This window comes from Parambassis ranga, chromosome 1, assembly GCF_900634625.1.
Source record: "Parambassis ranga chromosome 1, fParRan2.1, whole genome shotgun sequence".
Taxonomy (NCBI): Eukaryota; Metazoa; Chordata; class Actinopteri; family Ambassidae; genus Parambassis; species Parambassis ranga.
The window spans coordinates 17769445-17790919 of NC_041022.1; the positions used below are offsets into that span (position 1 = coordinate 17769445).

The 21475-nt window shown below is 40.3% G+C and overlaps 1 protein-coding gene across 8 annotated transcripts in view; it reads right to left on the reverse strand.

Moving 5' to 3' along the window:
* Positions 1-6495: 6495 nt before the first annotated feature.
* npnta (nephronectin a) overlaps positions 6496-21475 on the reverse strand; it is a 43931-nt gene continuing 28951 nt past the window's right edge. For all 8 annotated transcript variants that reach the window (XM_028409792.1, XM_028409775.1, XM_028409784.1 and 5 more), the window contains 8 exons: positions 21204-21323; positions 17979-18113; positions 16766-16888; positions 14500-14916; positions 10450-10539; positions 9305-9403; positions 7816-8075; positions 6496-7626 (listed from right to left, as the gene is read on the reverse strand). In XM_028409792.1, the coding sequence (XP_028265593.1) occupies positions 7516-7626; positions 7816-8075; positions 9305-9403; positions 10450-10539; positions 14500-14916; positions 16766-16888; positions 17979-18113; positions 21204-21323 (1355 nt within the window). In that variant the 3' untranslated portion in view covers positions 6496-7515. The remainder of the gene's footprint in view (positions 7627-7815; positions 8076-9304; positions 9404-10449; positions 10540-14499; positions 14917-16765; positions 16889-17978; positions 18114-21203; positions 21324-21475) is intronic.

Genomic DNA, 21475 nt, shown 5'->3' on the forward strand with positions numbered 1-21475 from the left:
TGATTATTGCAAATTTACAGAAGAAAGACAGAATTTTTTGTTACTCGTGATTTTTTACTTTTATATTCTTTATATTCTAATTTACCAAATGTTTATAATATAGCAAAACAACTGTAACAATGTCAATTGGTAAAGTCTCAGCTTTCATATGACACCTTGTTTGTGTGACTTGAAGTATCAGAGAGCTAGCAATAACAATGTGGCAAGAGGATCGACTTTGATATGAGAATTTTATTTTGATGAGTGATAATTGATTTGCAGGGTGTTGAAGTTATGTTTAATGTGTGTAAATGTGGCTTATATATGCTTGTAGTAGAATTTCTAATGTTTAATTTGATATGCAATATGATTATTTTTTACATCCAGGGTTATATGGCTTTTATTTTTTGGGTGCATTGGGTGGATAGGGTTAAAATGTAAAAACATAGCTTTTGTTTTTTTGTTAAAAGTCTGGTTACATTTTGAATGAAAGTCAATTTAATACTTGCATGAAGATTGATTGAACTAAAACATTTTGAACAAAACAAAACTTTCTTGTTGTTAAAAGAAGTGCTGTTTTAAGCTTTTTGTATCACAACAAGATTGAATAGGCCCATTGTCTTTTCTACTGCACTTGTTTAGTGAGCTTGTATAACATTAATCTTAACAATATAATCCCTGTTTCAGCCTGCCAGGTTCATGCTGACCAGCCCTTCATTTTCTGATTTTCATATTTCACCTTAAGGATTTGTTGTCTTGGTTCTACAACGTTCTTGTTCATCTTTCCTCACTCCTGAAGATTCATTACAGCTCTGTAAATTAGCAGCCTTACACACTGCATCATTTAAGGTGTGACCATTAAGCTGGTGGGCACAGATGGAGAGAGTAATGGCTGGCAAGCATTGAAGCGACCTTTTAATTAGGAGCACTGAGACTGGATTATCCCCATGTTTCATACTCGCTGTTGAAATGTGTAGCATTTTTTAAGCTGCACAATGCAGGGATGTTTTAGCACAAATAGGCCATTACAATGCTGTGGGGAGATTAGCCCATTAGCCTAAATGGGAATATAATATGAGGTGCCACCTAAAGATTATAAATAGTATTTTTTTGAAAAAGCAATGGCGGAAACAAAAATAAAAACGGTTCTTTTCTTTTCTGAATTCATCTTCATTTTTTAAACTCAAAATTAATCCAAATTCAGTTTACTACAACCCATCATGCATCATCCACCACTTTAATAAATATACTCATATATTACAATCATATTTTTACATTTTAAAGGAGACAGAGGTAATTGTTCGTCTCTGTGATTTTGCCAAATGAATGACTTGTTCACTTGTATTTAGTGATATGTTCAGCATTATGCCAAACTGGATGCCAAATGCACATCTTTCCACCCTGAAGTACCACTTCACGTGCAAAAACACTGGCTGAATTCTAACAAAGCTGTACTTGTAATTTGTAAGCGTGCTGCTTCCACAGGCCATCTGCTCACATGCAGAACACAGAGCCTCTCACCTTCTGCATGTCTGCTCACTGGAGTCTACATTTTCTGTGTCCTGCTCTGCCTCCTGTGGAAAGCTGGTGCTGATTGAGGTTGACAAAAAGCCTCGCTAACTGTTCCCAGAGGACTTGTGGTTTTCTTGCAAGGTTAAAGTGAAATCCCTGCAGAGAGATATCTACAACTTTCCCTATCTGCTGCTGCATATCTGGCAGTGAGACACTCTTTGTTTCCAAAAAAGTAAAACAGTAGGTTCGTGTGACTGTAATTAAATATTACAGCTCTGTTCTCATCACCAGACATGAAAGAAGATTAAGGCCAAATATCAGAGTATTTTCTTAGTTTTAAGAATCATTGATAGAAAGCAGCACAGGTAAGATAAGGGAAAAGTGTGTCACTGTTAGAACACCTGAAAAACGAGTGCAGGCAGGTTGGAGTGGGTGGAGAGAAGTGCCAGGAGTGTTGTGTGACAGAAAAGTGTCAGCAAGATGTGCAAGACAGTAGTCAGAGCAGCTGTGGTGTGTGGTTTAGAGACTATAGTGAGGAAAAGACAAAAAGCAGAGATGAAGATGCTGAGCTTCTCTTTAGGAGTGACGAGGATGGACAGGAGGTGGAACAAGCACATCAGAGGGACAGCTCAGGTTGGCTGTTTTGGAGACGAAGTCAGAGAGGCCAGATTGAGATGGTCTGGACATGTGCAGAGGAGGGAGGATAGTTGTTATATTGGTGGAAGGATGCTGGAAATGAAGCTGCCAGTCAAGAGGGCGAGAAGAAGGCCAAAGAGGAGACATGTGGATGTGCTAAAAAAGGGCATGGAGTTAGTTGGAGGAGAGAGTTAGGTGGAAAACAGAGGATATGCTGTGTGATTGGGGGTTTTTTGGACACTGCTGTATAGTTGCTATTTAAGAAGACACGGCCGTGTCAGTCACTTTAATCATGTTTCATATCTATAGTTTTGAATAGTCTTCGGCAGACTTGCTCAGCCCCCCCACGCAGACATTCAACAAAACGGTCTGCTGGCATCAAGATGAAAACTGAATTAACATTTCAGTGACAGGCCGCACTTAGTGTGACTCACAGCTTACAGTGCAGGCGACTGTTCAGCAGGGATTTAAAGTCACCACGTTCCAAAAATAGCCTCAGCATGTTAAGTTTTGAACAATTTGTTCTTATTTCTTATTTTCTAACATTAAAATCTATACATTCATAGTGGACATGACCGGCTGCATGGACAATGATTAAGTCAGACCCTCTAAGCATGAGGTCAGTCAGGCTCTGGCTGCCTTTTAAATGTTTAAACCTCTCCCTGCCAAAATTTTCAGACTGCTTTAAAATGTAAAGAACCACTGGGAGGGTTAGTTCAGAGGACGGGACATATGTCTAAACAAATTCATAGTATAATTATATTAATGAATCACTCATTCATATTTTACATCTTTTCCAGCAATTTCCTATTTTTAAGGCAAACATTAACTCACATTTATTGTTATTGTCTGTTTTGCTGTTTCACATCCTGTTCAGGGTGCATTTCATCAGGATGAAGGTTTCTGAGGACATACTGTCTACCTGACATCACAACATCTAATACTGCCCACGAAGTGCATTATTTAGTGTGTACAGACTTCCTCTGATGTTGTCTACATTCAGAACACACGTCTGTACAGCGAATATGAAACCAAGTCTGCTTAGCTTAGCACAGAGCTCCTGCCCAGGTTTGTTTTCACTGTGGGATCTCTATAAATGTCAAACCAGACATTATTTTTTAGACATTTCACACTAGGCGATGCTGTAAGTAATATAGCAGCACTACAACAGTTGTTTATTTTTTCACTGATAACTTCAATTTATTCTCTCAGCTCCTCGTTCTTCACACGCCACACAATGCTGTTTGTGTGGAGACCCGAAGGCATGAAGTAAAGCAGCCAAATGAATAAGGCCATCTGCTAAAATATACATAAAAATGGACATAACAATAGAGGCACGAAACTATAACAGAAGAGTAATTCAGACATTTAACATTCTTTGTTAAAAACATCTCAGTACATATTTTAAGCACTCAGCAAGTGAGTTAATATTTAAAGGTGTAAACTGAGCTGAGTCTGCTGCTTCTGCACATTTGTAGGAGAAAATAATGTGTTAGTGAAGCAACCTTCAGCATAATAAACATGCTTCAATTACAAAGTTCAAGCAACTCAAAGAGACAACAAAAACTCTTCTGGTTTATTTTTAAAGAGGTGTAACATTACTCTCGCCCAGACATAGCAGAGCCCAGTGTGTTCTGGAGAAGGCGTTCTGCATGTTATTCCTCTTGTTTCCATGTATTTCATGTGCTGTGTTATCTCAGCGGGAGGAGAAGGCCAAGTCAAACTGCATTGCCAGTTTTATTTGCAATGTGACATGAGCGCTCCTGAAAGATGTCAGAGTAATAAAATAACAAGACTCAAACAATAGGCTGCAGTACACGGGGCTGAAACCACATTAGAATCTGTCACAGATTTGTTTGGACTTTTTCTTTTAGAGCTTTGTAAAAAGTTTGGCTACTACCAACGATGAGCAGGCAGAAAGTGTGGTTACAGACCATCAGGTGCTTTAGTTTTAATTATACACACAGCTTCTTTGTGATTTAAATCATTAATCCTTGCTGTTCTCTTGATTTCTCAGGAATTATTCAAAGTGCAGTTTGTCACCATGAGGTGAAACACTTGTACCGGTAATTATCACGTTTTACTACGTCTTTGCAAGACTGAATGAAAAATCCTGGAGTATTTCACCTCTGCAGCATTAACAGCCAACAGAGTGTTTGACTGTTTCTTTAATAGCTGCCTTCTTCTTAAAAATATTTCAGCATATTTTGATGTTACAGAGGACTGAAACTGTACTCTACGAAACTGTAAAATAAAACATCATAATTTTGGTAATCTTTGTTCTCTGTTTTTTTTTTTTTTTTTTTAACTTCAGAAACTGAAGGAACTAAAACTGTCTAATTTGAAGTAATGAAAACCTTTCGATCTTATTTAACGTTATCCTTTATTTCCTCTTATTGCTATAAGAGTTTATATTCAGTAATGTGCCTTTGGCTCTGAAACAGAAAGAGTTTTTTTAGCCTTCATTTAGCCAGAAGCTTCATGCTTTATTTGATATGAAGTGAGAAGGTGTTTAATATCTCCTTCTCTTATTGTGTGCTCTATATCACTTTATGAGGGTGAAAAGAGAGACCAAATGCCAGACTGTGCTACCCTGATATATACAAGTAGGAATCCACAGAAAGGAAAACACACACATACACACACACACACACAGAGGCACATACACACATTTGTGTTGGCTATTCACTTTACCCTCTGGAGTTCCTTCTGCTGGGGTGGTTTATCTTAATAAAAGGACTGTTTGCTTGCCCTTTTGCTCCTAAATAAGCAGCCCCAAAGCAAAATGAAGATTTTGAGATATGTCATCAGAACCATCTATTTTGAGATTGATCTAATATTGAAACTGCAGATCTTATTTCAGCAAACTTTGATTCATTAGGTGTTTTCTGCTGTGTGGGGGTAGCAGTGGAGAGAAAGGGAGATTTTTAGGGATAACCCAACTCTTAAGGGCATTTCACACACAAACCTTTAGCCAGAGCTAAATACTGCTGTGAAATACTCATGCAGTTTTCATGTAGGCCTACTACTTAAAATACAGAGTGGAGCCAATAGCATTAGTTTTTGATAATAATAATAATAATTCAAAAACATGAAGGAAAATCCTCCACAGCGAACCGGTACATTATTGTTCCTTACCATGGCAACATGTCACAGGGAGGACAGTGTTACATCCATGTGTTGCTCACTTCTCTTAAAGACTAAATGAGGAATGTGGTGAGAAGGAGAAGTGTTGTTGCTGCTTGTGGTTCGATATGTCTGCCATACAATATACTTCATGGCTAAACAGATCAATCTACTTTTGTGAATTGTTCTTATTTTTCTTCCAAGTATATATACACCAGTGAGACCTGATTACAGACAGAAGTCTGTGAAGTGCAGCAGTAATTGAGTTTTGTTTTGAAACCTGCAACACATAAAAGAAGCACAGCCATACTATATCATCCCTGGCATACAGTAAATAAGCAGAGCATTATGATCTGCTACTTTGATCATCTCACTCGGTATACTTTGAAATTCTGAGGCATCATTACAGTAAATATACCTGTTAAATATACCTACAGCCGAGCTTTTCCTGGCTCTTCAGGCAAAGTTTGTTTTTAACATAAAACAAACCGTATTTTTACTCTGATGCCAAACTCTGTTTCTCTTTTTTTTTCTTTGTTTAACTCACACATGTCTGCAAACAAATATAATATAAACCAATGGCCTGATCCTTACTATGTTCAATAACCGAAAAAATTAGATCGCAAATACAAGTGGCAGGAATGAGTGTTCTTTGTAGGTTGGCTGGGCTTATTCTCCAAAATCAAGTGAGAAGCTCAGTTTAAAGCCGCTGCTAGTTGAGACGGACCAGGCACTGACTAGGATTCCCCCTGGGTGCCTCCCTTTAGAGGTGTACCAGGGGTGTTTAGGCATCTGTTCTCCCCTTGTTGCTTCTGCAAACATAATTTATGAAGCAGACTGGAGAATGGATGGATGTAGATGTCTGTAGAGGCGGTGTTGGGGAGTACACATATAATACATGCACAGTAAGTGTCTGAAGTGTCACTTTAAAGGTTGTGGCTTGGGTGGTAGAGCAGGTTGTCCACTTTGTTTCTCTCAGCTACTCTAAAGTTTAAAAAAAATCATCACCCTTTGTGCTGTAACATATCAATCAAATGTATTTTATTTACATACTGGTCTGGATAAATCGGATTTTGGTGAATGCAACCATGCATACAGAAAACCTTTAAAAACCAGCTGATTCCCTTCATTATCACAGCATACTCTATGTGACACTATGTGCTTGGCGAGTTACAGGCGGTAGCGCATTACACAACAGAACAAACTTTGAACACAGCCTTGCTCTACACAAGTGAATCCATCTGTGAACATCTTCTTTAATTAAAAGTCAAAACCACTTGAATTCCAATTAACAGTCATTACATAACATAGAAACCACACAACAAATGGTATCGTATAGAGTATGTACACACAACTACATTTACAATAATACAATTTGTGAAAGCCTAAAAAGTTGTTGGTATTGTTGTCTTTATAACAAACTGCACTTAATATAACAAAGCACATACTGTATATTAGAAAGTAACTGTTCAAAATTCATACACTGATTCTGGTTTACACATTTCAAGTATTGTTGAGAATTCAACCAACTTTTAGGAGGCTTCAATAAACAGTGTGGATAGAAAAAGGTCCTAAATGTTGACAACTTTCTTTTAGCGAGCAGATGTCAGAGTGGAAACAAAAGAAATGTTCGCTGCTTCAGTCAAAGCTAAGAATTAACCAAAGCATCAGTTGGGTCTTTATCAGATTTGTAGAGAAATGGATCATTGCCAAAGTTTAACAAATACAGTTTAACATACATGTTTATATCTCACCTTCAAAGAAACCACTTACTGTATTATATTCTGCTGATCATAATAGTCACAAGATGCCACCCTGGCCACATATTTACCATTAAACAAATAAAAGGCAATGGCCTGTGGATAAGGGGGTCAAAGCAAAGCAAATGGCTAAGTGAAAGAATCTCCCTCACAGCGGTGTGACTGGAAGCCTGCCAGGGCAGCGTTAGGTGAAGGACATTTCCATGGTAAGTGGGTACATGCAGGTTTCAGAGTAACAAGGTGAATAAGAGGCCGAGAAGACTGTGGTGTGCTGCCGGGAACCGCCCATGAGATTAGATTCAGTCCTTTTATTCATGGACAGCTGAGAAGGAGTCGCAGCGTTCTGCAGACAGATATTGTTCACAGGGTGGCTGGCAGCAGGGGGGTTAGAGGGAGGGATCAATGAGCGCTCAGACAGAGTGAGGGGGTGTCACAACAGAGTCAGTTCTCTTTGAGATGATTTTCCCTCTTGTTTTCTCTCTGCCTTTCTCTGTTCTGTCAGTCAGAGTCTCCTCAGATTGTGCTCCTCAGTGCAGGAGCCTTTCCTCAAAGTGATGTCATCCACAGCCATCTCTCCACTCCTGCCTCGCCCACGCTCCCCCTTCAGGATCACCTGATGAACAGTAACACATACGCAATGATAAAAGAGGGCTTTTACAAAGTGGACGTCACTATATGTTACAGATCCACCTTTTGAAATGCAGACTGCTCGTTTGATCAATTTTTTATAAACAAAAACACACTGTGCTATTGTCAAAAATCTCTAAAAAAGATCATTTAAACTTTAAACGATCATACTTACACTTTCCAGGCCTGTGCCCCATAATGTGATTTGGGTGTGCCTCCAGCCATTCCCACCTGTTCGACCCCACACTGCTGGACTGTACTGCTTTCCCTTCTTCACAAACACTTGAAGCATTCCCACATGGTGACCAGCTAGCTTGTGCCGAAAGGACAGGCACAGATTGCCGTCATTCCAGGGAGGGGTGAGTGGCAGGACCAGCCGGGCCCCACGTCCAGTCCTTTTGTTTCCTACCTCGGGAATGGTGAGGTATCGCCCACCTGCAATGACAAGGAACAGATAACACTTTAAACAAATGTCACCTGAAATGTGTTGAGGGGATTGGACAGCTTTTCAGAAAATGTAACACTAATAATATTCTACTTGTTGTGAAAGCTGCACCTTTGCTCTTTACTTCACACACTAACAGACAGTGTTTGAACAGATCGTTGGTTACCATCAGCCCACTTTTTTCCTTCACTTAAAAACATCGCCAGATGCCAGAGGAAACTTTTTGTTAATTCATGCATTAGTAAGTGATAGTACAGCTTCAGTTTTAAAAATTTAAAGGTGATAGTGCTTGTGGGTAATAGCTGATTAACACTGCTGATGCATTCTGCTTATGTAGCAAAATTCATACATGGCCGGTGTTCACCACAGAGGGTGCAGTTAGAATGTGTCGGCCACAGAGGCTTTCTGCATAATTTATGAGCTGCCTCCAAATCTATGCCAGTTCTCTAACGGGGCAGCAGTGTTTCCCTGTGGTCCCCTGTCCAAAGGACTTAAAGTAATGAACAGTAAACAGTTACATGCCTCACAAATCACTGAAGATCTAGTAAAACCCTATGGACACACACAGGTATGCATAACTACAACATTATTAAAATGTCTCAACTAAACATAAACAGTATAATTGAAATGTTGCCTCTTAAGTGGAATTGCTCTAAGTCAGCAGTTAGCTTATGACTTATTGTAAATTATTTTCCTGGTAACTTCACAGTCTGCGCAGAAATATGTGTTTATACTGATGAGAGAGCACAGACTTGGCTGAACAAAGACCTCTGTCTGAATGTCTGGAAACAGTCTAATAACTGTAAGACTAGGCCAGTTGGCCATAGAAGCCAAACATAGTTATTGTCACTTAAACAGTGCCAGTACACTGCTACACGGTTTAGACTTCACGCCGGCTCTACTGTGTAATTCAACACGTCCGCTCCTTGTCTGAACCCAAAGAAAAACAGTGTTGAATTCCCATTTAATCACTGATGGGTCGCGTAATCCACTCCTCATTTGCATCGCTTTGTAGAGCAAAGCACTAATCTGCACAAAAGACAAACTACTCCCCTTAAGTAGTTTTCATCTTGACCTGTAAATGAGTAGAACACGACTACTGTGTGGGTGTCGGTAAAGAAAGGCAGCTCTTTTCATTTCAATTTTCTGTCTACAAAACAAACATTTTTTCAGTATTAACAGCAAGTGTGTGAAGAATTGACCCCCGCTGTTCTTTTACCTGATGGATCAGGAGTTGTTTCCCAGTGCAGGTCTCCATCTTTGTCTCTGATCCAACCACAAAGACCGTCATCAAATGAGCAGCTCAGATACCCTGACTCTGAACAGAACAAAACACACATTTCAGAGAGAATAGTGGGAGGGAACACACATTCATGGGGCCTCAGCCGGCTCCCTGTAATGCATCACAGGAGCCTCGGTGCGTTCTTCACCAGGAGAACAAAGCTGTTCCTGACAAACATGATGACACAAAATAAATGTAAACAATTGCTGATGCTTTCAGGAAAAATCAAAAAGGAACAGAGCTGCATAAACACCGTATAAAAATGCCTAAAACATAACAGAATGTAAGCTGCGTGCTGCTGCGTGTTGCATACTCTATACACAGCATGTATCATAATAAAATACATTAAAGTTACAACAGAGGGCCATAATATTCAATGACTGATGATTCTTTCCAGGCGATGATGCCTAGACAGTAACATTAAAGCCATGCCGGCAAAATAGTTGCTGTATTATCCAAGCGTTGCTCTACAAATTGGTTCAAAGATAAGAGAAACATCCATCATTTTGTCCCTGAAATAGAGTTTCAGAAAAAAACAACAACTTTCAGTTCATTTTGTGAGCCAATGAAAATGCCTCCTCTCTTGACACACTTTATCAAACGATACACTGTGAACCAAAATAAACACATAACTAAATCATTAGGCTATTTAATCTGCATACCACTGACATCGATAAATCACTTTGAACAAACACGACAGAAAAGGCCATCTCTTCACCAAAGCCTATTGTTGTTGCAGAGACTACATGAAGTCCTATGGAGGTTTTGGGGGAGAGCGCTGATGTGCTTCCAAATGATCAATTAATCATTCAAGCAGTCAAGTAAGCATAATGTGAAAAGTGGAAAAGTCTGGCAGTGCATTCTGGGCTGGGAGTCATTATTTAAATGAATACCTCCAGATGTCATGTGTCACCTCCTACTGAGAGCCCCATCCAAACACATCTGGTCACTGTAATACCTTCAACCTCAGCAGCGTCACTGTAGAAAATGATTGTCACTTTTGTTTTGCTTGTAGAAAAACGCATCTCGTCCATCATCATACAAGCAGCGCTGTGGCTGATTGTCTCCTGTGATTTGTTTACCTGGGTCATCCTTGGCTTCGTCTGCAGTGTTGCCGAGCTCAATGTCAAAGTCAATGTCGAGGACGGTGTTGTGGCTGGGGTTCCGTGGGACTGAGGAGAGAGAGGAGCGGGTTCAGATTAAGGATTAACCATGGTGTTATGTTTGCTCACTTGCATCTGCTGGGTTTGTTTCATTATTCAGTGAAGACTTTACAAGAATGAATCAATGTCACGGCTTATAATAGCAGTGCACAGGTGACCGCAGAGATCAGGATACCTGGAAAATCCTGTAGCAGCACCACAAGTCAAATGTGGAATCATAATGAGGAAAAGAGATATGATTCATCTGATGCAACATCCTGGCAAATGTTACCCGCCACACAAACAGGAGCTTCACACATACAGGCCAGAAATAGTTCCCTTCCTTTCCCAATGGGGTTCACAATGCCCAAAATAGTATCAGTCAAGCAGGGCTATTAAAGGTCAACTGTGCGTAACATGAAATGTCTTTTGTACTTCATCACTGACAGACCTTTTACAGCGAGTCGCCTCAGCCTTTTTATTCTATTAGAGTGATAATTGTGCTTGGCAGTTTTGAAATGAAATAAAAGTGGCTGTATGAATTTGCAAACAGGAAATGTCAGTGAAACTACCATGCCACAAATCAATAACATCCCAGGAGGATTATTGTTGTGCTACAAATGAAGTATAACCTGCACTTGAACTACAACCCCCCCTCCCCACAGTCAGCCGGGGGCATGGCAGACTCCTGCTGGGTCACGACCTGGTAGACTGCAACCTAGTCTGTGAGTCGAAGGAATTCGGTCATGCTCTCACACCAGGCTCTCCAGCAATCCCAGGCATCCAGGTCTTCACATGTGTGTCTGTGTTTTTTTATGTCTGTGCTTGTAGGGAACTAAAGGCACCAATGAAACCATGTAATCATTCGCAGAGTGGATATACGAAGAGTTAATCAAGTATTCTGATTATTACGGCAACAGTATTTTGCCGGCAACGCCTCCATGAATAAAACATGGCTGTTTAACTATCCTGTTTTAACAAGTTGGAGACATACTCAAATTACCAACATTTAAGATGGATTGAATTTTATGTGTGCTGTTCAAAACACTAAAAATAGATTTGAATTAGTAAAAAAAGCTGCGTGCCTTTCCAGGAACAATGTCCTGATTACATGGCATGATCCCCGGACCTCACTGATGAAGGTTTCCAGATGACTTTTTGTTTTACAGAAAGTAGTTCAAATGCAAACTTTTTCACAGTAAGGTCAGTGAGTAAGTGGGACACCGTGTCTCCATTATATTGAAGTGCTAGCATAAAGAAAATAATCCCAAATCTCAGTGACTTCAACTAAATGTTCACCCTTGACCTTGTGTTGGTTTATTCCATCCAAAATATTTGGAAGGTCAATAAAAGCTGCTGAAATATGATTTGCTATGATCTGCCAGAAAGTTAAGCAAATAAATTCATAGCCAACCAGTGGGATACTATTATTCCTTGGCAAATGCACAATGTTTCTCTATTTTAGAGTAATAAAGATGCATTCTTCTAAGGCCTTACACATTTACCAATTTTTTTAGTGTAGGTACTCTGAGCTAGATAGAAAACATCTCCTATCTGCAATAAATTGTGCTGCGTCCAAGCAGAAAGCTCCCGGGCTGAAAAATGAAGCCAGTGTGGAAGTGCTTCAAACAACCACTTGAGGCTGGCTTCAAAAGCACAGCAACCCCCACAGACCTCCAGGATTAAATATACAACTTTACCATGGAATTCAAGAGCCCGGCACAAAACACAGCTTTAGTCTCTATAGGTCACCTCACCATCATTATTATGGTGAGGACTGTTTGGCTCTATGTTTAGTAATCGGATTGGCAACAAGGTGAATAAGCATACTCTGAATGAACTCGCCCGTACATCTGCACTTAAGGCACAGCTGAGGGGTTCTCCATGCTATGGGCCTCTTCATTTATTTCTAATTCTTATTTCTAATTATTTGAATAATCACTCAGACATGTGTCTCTCCCTCTTTTTCCCTCATCCTATTCAGACCATCTTCAGGAAGCTCTGAATTTTCGAGCTGCTCTGCTGTGGGGTGAACTCTTAGTTTGACGCCTCTCTCAAGCAGTGCAGACAGGTGTTAAGGCAATCATCTCCCCTCTTTTCGTTTCCTAATTATGTGCTGCCATCTGCAAAGGTGAGTGGGCACCCAAGAACCTCACCTGTTACTCCGTACTCAGCTGTTCTACCTCACTACACATGAAAACAGCTTAATTTGAGACTTTTAGTAAACGCTGGTGTTTTTCTGTGCCTACAAGCAAGCACATTATCAAATGAGGGTTTTTGTTGTTGTTGTTTTGAACTGATACCAGAACCAGCACTGCTACTGTAAGGAAGCATCGGCATACAGCCAGAATTTGAACCGCCGGTGCTATGTTAGTTCAACCACTTTACCACAAACAAGCAGGCGTTGTCTGTTTGTGTCGACTTCATGCTTTAAACATAAATAGATTCTGCTGTTATTGAGCATGGTACAGTCTGAATTAATTAAGGTCAACTGATTCCTCATCAGAGCCTCCACATGGACATCCATGCTTTGGTACAATTCGCCTTTGAATATAAAGTGCCAGGAATCTGCTCAGAATTGGAGGAAAATAAAAACATGTAAGAGCAGAATACACTTTAAGGTACTGCGGTGCCATCCGTCTCTGTGACAAATCTGTACAATCATTTATAAAGAAGTAAGAATGTTTTAGATTCATCGCATCAAATAACCCACCGTTGTTTTTACTTCTTTCCACTGAAAAGACACAAGTGCTTAACTCTGTGAGAAGAAAGCAGCAGGGGATTGCAGTGATTACCTTCTTTGTTAGGGAAAAAAGAGAAACTCTTGAGCACCTTAGTTATTATGATTTCAGTTCTGATATGTAATTGAGAATTGAGAACATCAAACTGAAACAAAGACCGATGATGCATTTGGAGCGAACCAATGGTGTCCAAGTTTCCTGCTTGGCAGAGAGCACAAAGTGACATGTGGATAAACAACAGCCTGGCTGAGCAGCACAGCCGATGCCAAAAAGATAATTGCCTTGAGAGGAAAACATTCTTCCTTTAACACTGTGATTAGTGAGACTAATGAGTTATTTTGTAAGAATCGGCATTATCGCATTAAAGATGTATCATGCTGAATTGTCATAATCATAAGAGAGGTTTTGGTAAGAGTGGGTAACGCCGCAGCCTTGCCAAGTGCACTTATTAAAACTACTTAGATTAATACACAGCGCTCAAAATTCCATACAGAATATCAAGTCTGATCTGATCTGCCTTCAGACGCCTCACCAAATGTTCTGCATTAAAAGTGCCATGTGGTTAGCTGGCAGATAAACTCTGTAAACTGCCTGCCAACTGCACGGATCAGTTCCATCCACGTGTTAATTTGATAATACACATCATCTGTCAGGTAAACATAAACTCCTCATTTTGCCAGAATGTTGCATATTAAACACAATATTTCAGGATTCACATGAAGGGCTATGCAAATGTGCTCCAGTTTTGGTTTGCAGCGACCTGTCACAGAGATGATGAAGATGAATAGTGTAACATGTAAGTCTGTGAGCTAGAGTAAACAAAAGGTTTACCCTGCTATCAAACATCCAAAGACCAAGGAGTACAACCTGCAACAAGTTATGGCTCCATAAGTCCTCAGAGCTGCTCTAATAAATATATTTATACGGACAATATATATTTGTATATGTGTCGTTGTTGTTGGTGGAGATGAATCATCACTCCGAAGCTTTATAGAGTGTTTTGGCTCATTGTTTTTGTTCTTACAGCTTTACTGTTCTGGTTCAGCCTCATTGCTTCAGTCAGCACTGTTTCCAGACGCAGCAGCTGTTTGCAGGGGAAAAGGTGTAAACACACACTGTACACACAACCTGCAATCACTCAGACACAGCAGCTGTAGCCAGTGAACACAATGCAAGCTTTTTGCAGCTTAGGAGTCAAATGTTTTTCCTCTGTATACATTAAAGCACACACACACAAGTTGTTTCTTACTGTGGACATCGCCCCTCTGTTTGGTGACCTCCTTCTGGATGGTGTTGTCCACTGGTGTTACAGGTGGTGGTGGTGGTGGTGGTCTTCTGGTGGGAGCCACTGTCCTGGTTGGGATGTAGGGTTTGCGTGTGGGTATTGACGGTTTTCTGGTTGGAACAAAGGGCTTTTGAGTGGGAAGTACTGGCTTGCGTGGAGGTGGGGTGACCCTCTTCGGAGGCTGAGTTGCTTTGGTTGTAGTGGTGGTTGTCGTTTTTGGGGTTGTGGGTAATTTGGGAATAATTGGGAAGATCTTCCTTGGAGTGACCGGAGGTCTGATGGTGGTGGTGGTCCTCCTCTGATCCAAATCTGGGATGTGGTTGTGATGGTTGGGAGTGAGTCTTCCTGGTCTCGGGGGGTCAATATCCACCTTAGGAATGGCTGAAATAATAAGAGAATGCAGACGGAGCACTGTAATATGAGCAGTTAATGAGGTGGTGAATAGCAGACTAACTGCAATGATTAGCCTGACTTCTGCAGAGGAGCTGCTCATATCTGTTACCGAAATGTTAGCATCCTAAAACAAATCGAGTGTCTCAAATCTCAGTGAAGCAAAATAAGCCCATAGGTTGTGATTCACACATAAAGAAGGGAGTGTGTGTGTGTGTCACATTTGTTTTTTTCTGTGGTACAGCTAACATCATGAGCACACTGCTCATGAACAACCTTCAGAACTGGAGGTGCTGAGAGGAAGGCCAATGAAATATATTAAATGTCCATGAGTAAAATGTGACAACAATTTTTGATCATTGTACACAACAGCAACTTGAAACACAAAAATGTTAGTCTAGAGTTAACTGTGTTATGTTTTTTGTTGTTTGAATTAGATGCTGTCATTAAAGAAATCTGAGAGTCTTTTCTCAGACATGATGAAGAGGTAATACCTAAACCACATTTTCTGCTCAGTGACAGATCTTTGATGCCTATTTGTCACATCGTTTGCCTTTGAGTTCTAAAATGACATAAATAAAATAAAACATGAACACAAAAGTTTAGTCAATGTATTAGCCTGTATTTATTTATTTATTTTTACCTTGCATGTATTATAGCCCCTGCCAGCAGGGGGTGCTGCAGCCCACTCACTAGCATCCCTTAATCCCTTAAATTTACTACAAAAAGGTAATGGGTAAAAAATAGAAATGTTAGTAAATTGCTGAATATGGAAATGATGAGTAATTCTATGGTTGATTAAACTGTGAGTACTACAGGGAGTAAAGTGTTGTATTTTAACATTGCAGGTGAGTTTTAGAGTGAGGAAACACTGCTGTAGTTCACTCTATAAATTTTAATGAGAAATAATATCTTCACTTACTGAACTACTAAGACACCATTAAGTTTGTTGAACTTTTGCTTTCTGTGAAATTGATTTGCTTTGTGACAGAGTCTTTATCCCTCCAAGGGGTCATCGTGATTAAAAATTCTTTGTGAGCTCCTACCCAGAAGCATGGCGACAACAAGCTAAAACTGCTTCGTGTGTGTGTGTGCGTGTGTGTGCACAATAAATTCTTCCAATATCAGTTAGCTCATTTTTTCAATTATTGTTCACATCAGGAGCCCAGACGCTCTGACTGGTGAAGACTTTTGGTGATGTGGGATTCCTGAAAATGGACAAAGGCAAGTGGTTTGAACTCAGTTATTGCCTTCTCAGGTTGCAGGCAACTTTGAAATCTGATACACAAATAGGATATTGCACTGGACTGACGCCCTCTGGGCAGGCGACAGGGTGAAGTATGTGCAGGAGGCGCCCTCCCTGCTCTATGGACTGTTACATTAGTTGTGTCTGTTAGATGATTAAATTACTGTGGAGAATAAATGACTTCTTGTCCACTGAGCTGCTGTGAAAGCTGCAGATACACAGACTAATGAAGTGTGTGTGTGTGTGTGTGTGAGAGAGAGAGAGAGACAGAGAGAGAGCACAAAGAGACAAACTACCAGGAAAAGAAATATTTCACATTCGATGATGGCTCTTTTTGGCTGATTAAAATGGCCAGATGTCAAAAAATGGAGTCACTCTGAGCACATGCGATAAGAGTGCGGAGAGATTTAAGTAATGACTGACAGCCATTACAAAGAAAGGAATTTTAGTTCCAGCTCTGTGTCTGGGTTTGCCTCCCTCTCCCCTGGTTTCTCTACATTTTTTTAACACCAGCAAAGAAAACAAAGACATGAGGCCCCGTTCCACTTTGCAAAAGTGAACATCGGGGGCCTGCGTTTTGTTCTCAGCTCTTACGTTTACAGTCGTGGCCCATCCCTCTGTAGCCATCTTTGCATTTGCACTTGTATGAGCCTGGCGTGTTGTAGCAGGTGGCGAAGCTGCTGCAGTGGCTCTGACCTAAAGAGCACTCATCCACATCTGAAAGATAACAGAAACACAACAACGCTCAGTCACTGGGTGGAAGTGTAAAAAAATCTTCAGACATAACAGCGGGATATCAAAGGCTAATTGCTTCACATCCACTTGAAGGGGCTCAGAAAAACGGATAGAGAAAACGTTTCAGTGAATAATAGTGATCCCTTTATGAAGTGGAGAACAGAAACCATCATGAAGGTCTGTCAGGTTAAATCATTTTGACTAACCTTTCAGAAGTCTGGTTCAGAAATGATTGGAGGCAGGGTGTGATTTAAGCTCATTCAAATTATTCCTTTGTAATGGTTTTGTTAAAATAAAATGGGTTCAGTCTTCACTTTATACAGGCTTTTGAGTAATTACATCATTTTTTTAAATTCATTTTAAAGAATTGGAATATTAAACATTTTTATTTGTCATGTATTTTTATACATATTTATGATTGTTTTGCACGGCTGCTAGCGGAGTGTGATCCATGAACATAAACATTCTGGAGAAGAAAATTAGTGGAAGATTTTTTTACTTGCTAATTCTACTTTATTACTAGTTAAAGTCCTGTATATGAACTCACCATAAAAAATGAATCATGAAAGTATTAAAGGTTGAAGAATAATGATGCAGACTGGCCCCTCAGAGAATTATATTATACATTAACAATGTACATTATACATTAACATGTTCAGTCTGAGAGAAAAGTGTAAAATAGCCACATTGGTCTATGCAGGGTCAACCCTGTGATGCCTCTGTGTTCTCTGGGAATCTTTGGGGCTGGAAGCAAATGAAGAAGCAGCTGAAGAAGCAGCAGCACAGTGAGTGAAAACCACACTGTGTGATTGTCTACTATCACCTCCAACCACAATAACAGTAACACATTCTTCTGGGCTGACTGACATCTGAGCAGAATTTTAATGTAAACACAGCTCAAGCTGGAGTTGGGTTGATTCATATATATTATGATATTATTGGCACTATTTTAAGTATGAATAGCAAATAAAATACATTTGGATGCTACTGTCCCTGACCTGCTACTAAAGTAAAATAATGAAAAACATAAAATCATGTGTCAGCACTTGCAGCAGAGACACTGGGACTGTACCTATGCACTGGTATTTCCCATTGATGTATTGCAGGTCAAACCCTTCATGGCACTTGCAGATGTAGCTCCCAAAGGTGTTGATGCATTTCCTGAACCTGGGACACACAGCTGTCCCTGTTGCACACTCATCCACATCTGCAGGATTAAAATAACATTCATTACATAGAAGCAGGGCTGGCCCAAGCCTTTATGGGGCCCTAAGCAAAATTTCATACCACCACCTCAGCATCAGATGCTTCATCATCCTATAGGCTGCACTGTGTGTAACATTATCATTACTATAATGAGTACTTTGCTATTAATCAATGTTATTTTTTAAAATATAAAATATATTTTATCATGGACTTTTGGTGCTCTTGGGGGCCCTAAGCGACCGCATATTTTGCATATGCCTTGGGCCGGCCCTGCATAGAAGAAAATATATATCATCATAAAGCATCTAGCATTTTTTGTTTGTTAGAGTTGTTTACATACAGAATGTGGAGCATTCAAAAATAAAACTTAAAGATTAGAAAAGGCTATTGAATTCAAACTAAACAAACATTGTTATTCATACCAGAAGACTTTCTCACCTTCCCTTGTTAGTATTCATTTATGAACAAAGCACATTATACATTCTGTTCAGTGAGCACAATACAATGCACGCTGCCTTGTTTCATTATTTAAAGTGTCTCTGTTGATCACCTTTGCAGGCATGTGGGCATTAATATTTAGACACCAAGAGGCTCAAAGCATTTGCCTTAAAATCATTAATTTATCTGCCGCATAATGCAGCTGAGGTCCTGCTGTGCCACCGGGACTGTTGTTTCAAAAAGGGCCTTAAAAACACCGAGACACCGGGAGCAGCTGGGAAAACAAGCCAGTGAAGTCAATGGGCAGAGCTCCCTCATCACCTTAAGAACTACAGCTGAGGTTCTCGTCAGCAAGGATCTTAATCCCAAACTGCTCCACTGGAGCCGCTTTAATAGGCGAGGTTCCATTAGCTGCTGCTGCAAGGACAGTGGAGAAATATTACATCTTAAATGATAAACAAATGCACCTGCACATAAACACAGGCACTAAAATGATATACTGCTTAAAAAAAAAACAGCTCTGACTTTTTCAAAATCAACAATTTTTTCGGTGCATCCACCCACGAGCACAAGCAGCCATCATGGGCACATGTACACAGCCTTCTGCTGAGTGATACAGTAACCAGCAACAGTATGATGTGTGGATTTTTCTGATGTAACCAGACTGTGATTTGTCTGAAAAATCAAGCTGAGTGCCATCTCCTCTAGGCAGGAGTCTCTGAGGCTGACATCTCCAAAACTCCGCTGCTCACATTCGAACCGTTTGGATGATGAAAATCGTTGCATGTCGCAAAAAGGATATTGAAACATCAGATATAACCCCATAACATATCAGAAATATTAATCTCTGCATCTGTGGCTTACTTATTTTAACCTCAGCAGCAACATTAATCCATGCAGATTCTCTGCACTTCAACAACAAAAACAAACATCCATCATTAATCAGAGGGTTTTTGTTGCAGTCACAGTACAAAAACAAGTCAATACTTCCTTCTGATCATAAGACATCCGTCCTAAGAGATTTCTGGCCTAATCCATTTTTAGTAAACAAACGTTGTAGCATGTGCACAGCTTGTGAAGACAGCTTTTTATTTAAAAGAGACAGCCACTTAGTGAACTATCAAGGCCAGCGCTGCTGAATGGGAGGTTTCAGGCTTTAAAGCAAACATCTTTCACCTTTACTGCTCGAAAACTAACAAATTAGTAAGTGGACACACTAAAGAAAACACACAGAGCTCCAGTGATGTTTCCTCAACTGCTGCAGCACAGAACGAGACAAGACGATGGTTTACTCCACATCACTGTCTATAATCATGGAAATAAGGACTTATTATGATTACTGTACCTCATCTGTTTGTTTGTTCATGTTAATACACACCTAAGATGTACCTTTACATCTTATATTTTTGGGTTAACAATAAGTCCACACGTGGAGCTAGTGGGTTAGATCGTGTAAGTCCAGACTTTGGTCCCAGGAGACTGAGATTCATTTAATTTTACTTTCATCTTCAGTTGTAGTTGGATAGATCAAGGCACTACCGATAAAGCCACCCCTAAATCTCAGATATTCTGGAAACGTTTTCCATCTCCACCAAGCTTCACTGCTGTTATCGCAGCACTAAAAACAGCCTTTTATCAGGCGATGATCAACTTGATATGTCTCTTCTGCCCCAAATAATAAATAACAATAAACAGTGATCATAGTGTATGAGAAGGGCTAATGTTAAACAAAGACGAACTCTGACCTGTGAGTCAGAAGCAGACCTATTTTTAGCTTATACATCATAAGGGGGCTTATACATTACTGACATAGTGCTGAATGGGAAATGGCACAATATTTGTCAGCTGGAAATGCAAAATCCAAAAATATTCTAAAGCCCTGTGAAAGAGCCTAAAATGTTTGCACTCAGGAGTTTATAAAGAGCTCAGAGGTTCTGGTTACTTGAGGAAATCGCTTCCACACATATGATTATACAGCGTCCATAAAACTCTCCATAAAACATACACTTCCAGAGGGATTCGGAAGCTTTCCATTAAACTGCTCTAACACCTGTGGCTGTCGTCTTCCTCCATCATTCTTCATGACTGATGTCCGTCCTCTCTTAGAAATCCTCCCCCCCATTAGCCACCAGGCAGTTAAGAGGGACTATAAGGTTGTGTAACAGGAACAGCTCAGACTAGAGGAGCCTGTGTTTAAACCTGACACAGGTTAACTGCCACCACTTCACCTGTTAGGCTACCCATCTGAGGAGCAGTGCCACATAAAAACCGGTAATGACAGGAGGACAGGATGTGGAGACAGAGGACTGGGCTGCCCCCGATCACATATCTTCTGTAAAAACTAGTCAAAGTAAAGCGCAGCAAGGTCACCATGTGGTTGACTGCTGGTGACAAATTGATGGGGTCTTAAAGGAAAGAAAAAAAAGAGGTACTAGTAAATATTTTGGATGAATCTGCACGCTTTGCTTGCAAAAAGGATTTCTTTCCCAAACTGCATTTTTCCTGCCAAGTTTCCTAGTCTGCTAAACCAGTTATCACCCAGGAAATGTGCAGCCTGAGAAAAACCCATTTCAATGTTTAAAGGTGCTCATGGACAGGAGTTACTGAGGCTCAGTTTTCAGGCCTGTGGAGATATATTAAGACTGAGACGTACCCACACAGGTTCTTCCATCCGGAGCCAGCTGAAGCCCCGGCGATGGACACTGACATCGGACCTCTCCTTTCAGCACCTCGCAGCCATACTGGCAGTTGGCCATGCCACAAGTGCGAGCGTCTGACGGATACAACAGAAACACAGCACATATTAACAGATGCTTGAGCCACATGGGAGTACAAAGGGAGGGGGGGGTGCCTATCAGTGTGTCTCCCCCACACTTTCTTTCCTCACATCCACAGTCGTACTCTTTATCCTCCAGCCAATTTGTA